We start from the raw sequence: 8,721 nt of genomic DNA on the forward strand, positions 1-8,721 counted from the left end.
GGAAAGAGTTATCACTCTCCGCCCATTGAGCATGCCAGACTTCAAGGAGGCTAAGACTCAGGTAACACACACACACACATGTATATGAATCGATACGGTTATAACGTAGAATCTAACTGTGGATGTAGGTTGCGGCTAGTTTTGCGGCGGAAGGTTCGATAATGGCGGAGCTGAAGCAGTGGAACGATCTGTACGGAGAAGGCGGTTCCAGGAAGAAAGAGCAGTTAACCTATTTCATGTGATGATAATAAAAAATGCCAAATTTCACAGCCAGGTTGGGATTTTCCTAATAAGATTTGCAGAATAAAGATTAGAGATTAGGGAGGTGTATATCCATAGATGGTGAACCTTGTTAATAATCGTGTTTCCCATTTTATATAATCGCTTCGATAAATCTCAAGCGGGAAATTCCTTCCAGACATGGAGGCCCCACGTATATATGATGAACTCTTTTATAGATTCAGAGAGAGACCAAAAGCTACTTCTCATGCTCTTCCAAAACACAATAATCAAAAGCAGAAATGACGAACACGAAGACATTAATCAACTATATCATCCATATACGGCTAAAAATTTGGAAAAAAACCCGATTAAAGCCGACATAACAAGAGATACGAGACAAAAAAAGGGTTATCTTTACCAAAATATTCCACAATAACGGTCGAGACGACGCTGCTAAACCGCAATTCATCATGGGCAATCGGGGCTGATCAGAAAACTTACAGACAAGAGTCTAATCCTTCTTCTTGGTCAGGGCTCCCCTGGGGATCTTGCTCATGACCTTGCTCAATACCTTCTCGTCGAGCACTGCATATTGCTTCTTAATCTCCTTCATCGCCTTTTCACCAAAGGCGTCTACTTGGTCTTCATACTTTTCATAGAGCACAGGGACGGTGAAGAGAAGTACAGTCGCTGAAAGAAACAGATGCCAGCTATCACTTTATGGGAACATGGGGACTCTATTTGAAGAGATGCCATGAAAAAGTGGATGAAGGATTGAATTACCGATATAGAACAACGTCACGAAGTTGCAGCAGCTACCAAGTATCGACAGAACCCACAACCCGGAAATCACCTAATAAGCAAATTCAAGCGCTGAGTGTGTTAGCCAGTGGAATGAACTAGGAAACTTGAACGAGATCAAACGGTTCAAGCCAGACATAACGGGGCACAACATACCACGAGAAATTTCTTGAGGTCTCTTCCTGATGCGATATCCCTCAGAGCAGTAAAACCACGGTTGACCTCGAACCTTAGCCCGGAAGCAAGCTGGATAACGGGTTCTTCCGGGATGTGAACATGAGGGATACGAGGAGGTGTCCTGAAAAACGAAAAAATATCGGCTAACCACACAGTGGATACATGGGCATCACTACTCATCGAGCAATAAAAGGCGAATCCAAAGCCTTACTTGTGAATGAAGGTACTGGCGTTAGACCACAAGAAGAGTACTGCAAGAGCGAAGATCGAGCTGTGGCAAACAAGCGTGAGAAGGTGATATTCAAGTAGCTCAAATAAGACCCAGGCAGCTGTTGCCACACCTAGCGCTCCACCTGATACCTTCTTGTTCCTCCACAGAAAAATGTCGGCAGCTACACATTCAACAAGAACTCGCATCAGAGAAGATGGCCAATCAAGTAATACGCAGATCAGACTGCGATCCTACACGGCGGAAATTTTCAAATCCTCTCAGAAGGAAAACAGCACGAAATCAATAAAGAAATAAAAAAATGCATTCCATCAAATAACTACGTTTACAGACCTTCCCGATACTCAAACTTTGCGAGGAGTAAAAGGGAATAGGTTCAGCAAACGCTCGATCAAAAACCAAATTCACAACTTGAACAGCTCAGTTATGAGAATCCCGAGTTGAAATCAGTACACAGTGAAATCTAGACTTCAAATCAGCTCGCTACCAATAGATTCCGTTCATCCAAACAGATCCAGACACAAATGAACTAAATCCGCTAATCGGATAAACAATAACCATCAGAGAAGATATCCTGACCCGATATGGACTCGAAGATCAGGCCCAAACAAAAACAGGAAACAGAAGAAATGATCAGAAACTGAAGAACAGTAAAAGAGAGATCCATACGTTTTCCACCACCGAGAACGCTGTGAACAGGCTTCTCCCTTCCGAACAGGCGGTAAATCTTCGCCTTAAGGGACGAAGGCGAAGATTTCTTCTCATCATCGGAATCGGAGGACGACGAGGACCCATCGTCGTGTCCGCGGATCTTCTCAGCAATCTTCTCCATGATCGACTCAGCAGTCGATTCCTCATGCTTATGCTCCTCCGCCATGGAATAAACCTTCTGTAAACCTTCAGCAAAAGCACTAGCCTTTTTCTCGTTCAGAAATGGAAGAGAAACAAAGTTGAAGCGAGGAAGAAGAGAAGTAGAAGATCGATAGCCTCTAAATAGGGGGGAGTGTACTGTAGATCCAATCTCAGCCGTTGATTTCTGAAACTCGATCTCGACCATTGGTTGGTCCGGACCTCGAGCAGGTAACCGTCCGTGTCCACTTTGAAAAAAGAAAATTAGAAAAAGCAGAACATCTTTGGCACGGACGAGAAACGGCCGTTACATTTCAACCTCAGCAGTTAATATTAATATATCATGCTAATTAATCTCCGAGTCTCCGCCCTGGTGAAGAAAAAATCTATGACTAACGGCTCCGTTAAAGAAGCGTTGTGTGTAACGCGATTGAATACGACGTCGTAGACACAGTTCAAAATTTCAACGTTGGGCCTGCAAGACATGAAAGGCAATTCCATACATGGTAAACATTTTTACGTATAAGGTTATCTTTTCTTTATATATTTCATCTAAATGGATTGAACCCACGCTATTAATGGTAAAAAAAAAATTATACAGGGAAATATATCTATATATAATATATATATGGTTATGTTTTCTGTACTCCCTTTAATGTCTCTTAATATGCAGATTTAGGGAAAATTTACTAAAACGATACATCAATTCTATCCATATTTGATGCGAATTGTCAAGTACCTTAGTTAATGATAATTATTTAAAAATATATATATTTTCAAGTGTTAAAAAGAATAAAAAGGCGTTTTTATATGGGCCGATAATAAGACTGATTCGAATATATATATTTCGCAATGAATGCTAACGGGCCGATAATAAGACCCTCTTCAAGCCCGCTTAATATTCATTCTATTTTTTAAAAATAATTTGACATATAAACCTATCTATAAAGATGGATATATGGCATGGCATATAACGCTCAATCATCTATTGATACACAATGCAAGTTATGTGACTAATCAAGACCGATGGTTCACAACAATATATATATATATATATACAGAGCCATCTTATAGAGTGTGTGAAAGGTGCATTCGCACAAGGCCTCACCAATTAAAGGGCCCCATAATTTTTAATTAAAAGTTTATAAATTTTATAAAAATATTGATATTTAATTACATTATATAACAAATAAAAAAACTACCATAACTCTTCATAAATATAAATTACATATTATTTTATTATATTTTTTATAATGTTAAACATACGATGGAAGAATTCTAAATTCTTTATTTTTATTGATTTATTTTAAAATTTATTGATAATAAAAATAAATAATTTGAAATAATATTTTTATCTAATCTTAAACAAATCAAAATACAACAATATTTAACAATAAAATAATGCATTAAAATGATCTATATATTATTTACATATTACTATGCAATATTCAAATTTTTTATTTTTTTAAATAAAATTTAAATTTTTAATAATTTAATTTAATTTTTGTACGGGGCCTCAAAATATTTTGAGACGGCTCTGTATATATATATATATATTGTATATAAACAGGTCGGGTGGAAATGTTTCTTGCATGGTATTGCTACATCGGATACGTTGCATGTCACACGTAAAAGCTGTACCATATAAAAGATAACTCAGCATATGGGCATCACTTAGAGAAAGATGTGGCACCTTTTTCTATTGGAAGTGTACAAAAGAGTAATTGTGAAAACGGTGGACCGTTCCTTCGATCATTTGCAGCATAATGGGGCAAAAAAAATGACAGGAAAGTTGTGAAATAGTCTCGTAAATTGTATTTTGGAGTTTGTATTATATTCCAAACTTTTTCCTGTGCAATAATGGCCACGTGGATTGGACTGTCATCGCTTTTATATAAAATTTAAGTGAGATATGATATACCACACTCCTCGTGGTAGATATTTTTATAATGTGCATGAAATTTCTTTTACCCAGCTATATCTCGAAAGGACAATTCCACTTGAATGTATTTCTCCACTTGAATCTGGCTTGAAAAAGAGTTTTGGAGTCAACAAATAGTTCGGTTCGAGTTAATCGGTCACGGTTAATTCGAGTTCGAATATTTCGGGTTTGAAACATTTATAACCAAATGACTATTTAATTTTATTCGATTCGATTTTGGTTTCGTTTGGTTCGATTTTATATACTTCAAATTATAACCAAATAAAGATTCAGTTCGGTTATAAAATTAAAAAAAAAGTTTCGAAACGTTGATAATAAAAAATATTCAAACAAGATAAAATATAAAATATCATCATGATCATCTTAATGTATAATACAACAAAATCAAAATCTAAATTGAAAACATTAAAACAATGATTAAATAAGAAAAAAATACATATACATGTTTCACTTTGTCATATATCATAGTTATAAAACATTTTTATTACACTAATTTTTCTAATAAGATTTAATATATATTAATATAAATTAATTGGTGATATATAGGTGGATAAACGATTATATTCGATTATTCGGTATGGTTAATTCGAGTTAGATTTATTCAGTTTATGGTTTATTTTGAATTTTAAAACATTATAACCAAACGGTTATTTAATTATAATTGGTTCGGTTCACTTCGAATATATATCAATCGGTTCGGGTAATAACCGAAATAACCAAATCGAGTGTCCACCTCTTTTATCTCATATTTTACTAGTTAAGCCAACTGATATTGAGTTTGATGATAGAATTAAAATTAAGTATATGGATTTATTTTATTGTTTTCATGTGTATGATATAGAGATTAGATGAAGGGTGGGATTGTAGGCCTAGAAATCCTTGTGAGCTACTTACTTGGAGCCAAACTAATAGTCCAACAAAATCAGATTTTCTGTTCGGTGAAAACACTCAGCAAAAAGATAAAGAGGGAATATATTCTCTCGTGATATTTTTTTTTTTGGAAGAAAAAGATAAATTTCATCACTTTCTCCGTTGTAATTAGTTTTTAAGATTCATCTGCTGCTTTTCATAGTAAAAAACATGAAGCAGTAGTCTTATTGTTATTAATCACTGTTTTGGAGGAAAATATTAACGTAAGAGTTAATTATACATTTCCAGTAAATTATTTGGCTACAATATTTATAATTGATGTGATTTTTTTTTTGTTAACCAAAATACTTAAAGTTTAGGGGGGAAATCCACTAAAGCTGAATTTCAGGAAGCCTATCAAGCCATTAATCTCTAGCTTCTTTGACTTGCTTTTGAAAAAGAACTTTGCCCTTTTGAAATAACTAAAGCAAACAAAACATATCAAAGGGTTAAAAAAAAACCCTTTTTTTTGGAAAAAAAACTTTCTAACGAGTATTTACTTGCACATGGATAATTGGGAATGACCAATCCAATAAAAACATGGCATTTTAAATTAATTAAAATTGTTATAAACTAAAAAAATTAAGCTAAAAATGACGCATAAGCAGTCTTTTATTTGTTGGAATACTAAAAAAAGCAGTTTGTAAAGCTTGCATTATTTATCATAAACCGTAATGCCCTCAATTCTATTAATGAGTAATTCGTCAACCGACCACGAAATTCATATATGCATAGTGCGAGGGCCCATTTTCTTTACTAATTTCGGGTCAAGGTTTTGCATTAGTGGACCCTACAAAGTGGGCTTGGGGCCCATATTTACTGAATCGGACGGATGATTATATACATTATACATATATATATATATATATATATATATATTCACATGCATAATTTTATGACTCAAGTTTAGTATCCAAACATAATTGGGATTATATAAAATGCGCATATATATATATGTGTGTGTGTGTGGGTACAGAGAAATAATGGTCTGACTCTGACCTTTTGGTCTGACTGTCTGACTCAGTAAGCAGTCACGTGACTGACCTGCTCCCTCCGGAACTCATTGCCACGTTTTTTATTTATTTTTCTTTTTTTTGTTTGATATATATATATATATATATGTATACGGAAGTTAATGCGACGATATTTATGCAGTTAGCAGACGCATTGCGTTATCATAGAATTATTGATTAACACTTCAATTTCAATGTTGATATAATAATTTGTGAGATTATAAATTTAAATATTTAGATTTCGGTTACACTATATTTTTATTTTTATTTGTCATAGACATTGATACATATACGCTTGACTTGAGTATAAATATTAAGCTCAACGACACTCTTCATCGGTAACCCAATCTCTCTCTCTCCTCTCTCTCTCCTCTCTCTCTCTCTCTCTCTCTCTCTCTCTCTCTCTAACAGAAACGCAAACGGAGACCTTGAAATATTCCATTTTCAAAGAAGCGTTTCGTTTGAAGGTGAGTATTCTGGCTCTACCGACCATGGAAGCTTTCACACTCCTCAACTACTGGAAAGGCGCCGGCGCCGGCCCCGTTGGTGGTGATGGAGCCGTCACTTTCATGCCGGATTCTAGCATCCGGTCCCCCGCCGGGACCACCACCATTATCACCTCCATATCTGATACCGACGCTGAGGACGACGCTGATGGCGACGATGCCGACGATGAGGGACCGTTCTTCGACCTCGAGTTCGCTGTTCCAGTGGAGGATGAGGATGGCGAAGTCAACCACGAGGTTTCCGAGGAGGAGGAGCCGAGGGGCGGCGGAGACGCCGACGGAGGAATAGGAGAGGATTTCGGTGGTACGGACGGCGGCGAGGAGATCAAGTTCACGCTCTCCTCGTGTTCTGGCGGCGAGGGCCGAGCAGCGGATACGAACCTCGAGTTCTCTCCCTCAGACGATGTGTTTTACAAGGGACGTCTCGTGGCGGTCGAACCGCCGTCCACCTCCACTGAGCAGAACGCCGCCGCCAAGGCTCCGGTGGCGCAGTTGTCAGCGTCGCTCCTGAAATCCGCCACGAAATTTCGCGTGTTCGTGCTGGGATTGAAGAAATTCAAACCAAGCAATGCGAACACTGAGAAATCGGAAGCTAATTCCGGATCTGATGACGGTGACGGCGAAGGCGACAAACAGCAATCTCCTCCGGCTCCGCAACAAAAAAATACGCTCGCGGTGAAATTGAAAGTAGAGGAGGTTCCGATGATCTCTCTCGTCACCAGAGACAAAAACTCCAGAAACTCATCGTCCTCGTCTTCTTCTACTTCTTCGTCATCCTCCTCGAAGAAGCAAAACGGCAACGAATCTGCGATTTCCGACGAGAAACGTTTCGTCATGATGCAGAAGTACATGAAGAAGGTTAAACCTCTTTACATCCGCGTTTCTCGTCGGTACAGCGAGAAGCTGAGATTCTCCGGGCAGCTAAGCTTCGGATCGGGAGCTCCGGTGAAATCTACGGCGGAGAAAACGGAAGCTCCGGCGAAGAGCCAGAAGCCGCTGGGGAGCATCAACATCAACATTCCGGCGGGACTTAAAGTAGTGAAGAAGCACCTCGGGAAGAGCCGGTCATCTTCATCGGCAACTCCACCAACGACGACCGAGGCGGGGGAGGGGACGGCGACAGCGACAGCGACAGCGACGGCCGGGGAGAAATCGGGGAGGCGCGACGACTCGCTGCTGCAGCAACAGGATGGAATCCAAAGCGCCATTTTACACTGCAAGAGATCATTCAACTCCTCTCGAGGTGGTAACAAATCCTCGCCCAGAAAATTCTCCTGAGTTGTTTTTATTTTATTTTATTCTTCTAAAATTTCGTTTCTAATTTTGAACAATAGATACAAATTATTGGAAATTACTTCAGAATCCATGAATAAATAAATTATTTTGGAATGATCAGACGGAGGTTCTTCAGTGTTACCAAGATCGGTGAGCGATCCTTCCTCCTACGACAAATGAACGAGATCGATCAACCCAAATAAAAGGAGAGAACAAAATCGCGAAGAATGGGTATGGTTTTTGTCATTGTAAATTTGTTCATTTTGCTGCTGCGTTTGTTTTTATATATGGCAAGTCGGTCAGTCTGAAACGTATATGTAGGAGTAAGTGAGAAATGAAGGGGATTTTGGTTTGGTCATGTCGATGATGATGATGATGATGATGATGATGACGACGACGATGATGAGAAAAGAACAAAAAGAAAATGAGATCCCCATAATTTTTTATTTGAGATTGAGAGGGGACATGACTTTGGGAACACACACACAGATATATATAGACAAAAATATTTGAACATACTTGGGATCAAGAACAACATATTGACAAGTAGTAGTATTGAATAAATTTACCTAGTTCGGTGTGTATATTAAACATCAATTTTTTGTTTGTACATCAAATATAAAACGGTTGTATCTTTGGCTGATTTGGATCCATTTACTTACTATGGATGTTTTCTTTTTGTGTGAAAATGTGAAATTTTTGGTTGGTAATTTCATTATTTAGTTGAATAATTCACATATATAGTAATAATAATTCCATGACAAAAAAAAGAAAGGGGATTCAGGGGGGGGGGGGGGT

The 8,721-nt window shown here is 37.9% G+C and overlaps 3 protein-coding genes across 5 annotated transcripts in view; 2 read left to right on the forward strand and 1 right to left on the reverse strand.

Moving 5' to 3' along the window:
• The window catches only part of LOC104809357 (spastin), a 4,842-nt gene extending 4,404 nt beyond the window's left edge, over positions 1–438 (forward strand). For 2 of the 3 annotated variants that reach the window (XM_010535316.2, XM_010535318.2), the window contains exons 16-17: positions 1–61; positions 129–438. In XM_010535316.2, coding sequence (XP_010533618.1) covers positions 1–61; positions 129–242 — 175 coding nt within the window. In that variant the 3' untranslated portion in view covers positions 243–438. The remainder of the gene's footprint in view (positions 62–128) is intronic. The other variant, XM_010535317.2, reaches the window with a different exon arrangement.
• Positions 439–511: 73 nt separating this feature from the next.
• On the reverse strand, positions 512–2,397 carry LOC104809358 (reticulon-like protein B4). The gene is made up of 5 exons (XM_010535320.2): positions 2,099–2,397; positions 1,412–1,592; positions 1,180–1,321; positions 1,006–1,075; positions 512–912 (listed from the first exon to the last, which is right to left on the reverse strand). Exons 1-5 carry the CDS (start codon positions 2,304–2,306, stop codon positions 734–736), a joined length of 780 nt encoding a protein of 259 aa, XP_010533622.1. The 5' UTR covers positions 2,307–2,397; the 3' UTR covers positions 512–733.
• Positions 2,398–6,464: 4,067 nt separating this feature from the next.
• Positions 6,465–8,281, forward strand: LOC104809359 (probable membrane-associated kinase regulator 2). The gene is made up of 2 exons (XM_010535321.2): positions 6,465–7,891; positions 8,045–8,281. Exons 1-2 carry the CDS (start codon positions 6,634–6,636, stop codon positions 8,101–8,103), a joined length of 1,317 nt encoding a protein of 438 aa, XP_010533623.1. The 5' UTR covers positions 6,465–6,633; the 3' UTR covers positions 8,104–8,281.
• The last annotated feature ends 440 nt before the right edge of the window (positions 8,282–8,721 follow it).

Source organism: Tarenaya hassleriana, unplaced genomic scaffold (genome assembly GCF_000463585.1).
Source record: "Tarenaya hassleriana unplaced genomic scaffold, ASM46358v1 Cleome16, whole genome shotgun sequence".
In the NCBI taxonomy this organism is placed as follows: Eukaryota; Viridiplantae; Streptophyta; class Magnoliopsida; order Brassicales; family Cleomaceae; genus Tarenaya; species Tarenaya hassleriana.

Bases quoted from the DNA above. Each gene is read 5' to 3' on its own strand.
- LOC104809358 (XM_010535320.2), bottom strand. From the start codon at position 2,306: ATGGCGGAGGAGCATAAGCATGAGGAATCGACTGCTGAGTCGATCATG. The intron at 1,322-1,411 runs GTAAGGCTTTGG...TTCGTTTTTCAG, and splicing joins GCCAGTACCTTCATTCACAA to GACACCTCCTCGTATCCCTC. The intron at 1,076-1,179 runs GTATGTTGTGCC...TTTGCTTATTAG, and splicing joins ACCTCAAGAAATTTCTCGTG to GTGATTTCCGGGTTGTGGGT.
- LOC104809359 (XM_010535321.2), top strand. From the start codon at position 6,634: ATGGAAGCTTTCACACTCCTCAACTACTGGAAAGGCGCCGGCGCCGGC. The intron at 7,892-8,044 runs GTGGTAACAAAT...TGGAATGATCAG, and splicing joins ATCATTCAACTCCTCTCGAG to ACGGAGGTTCTTCAGTGTTA.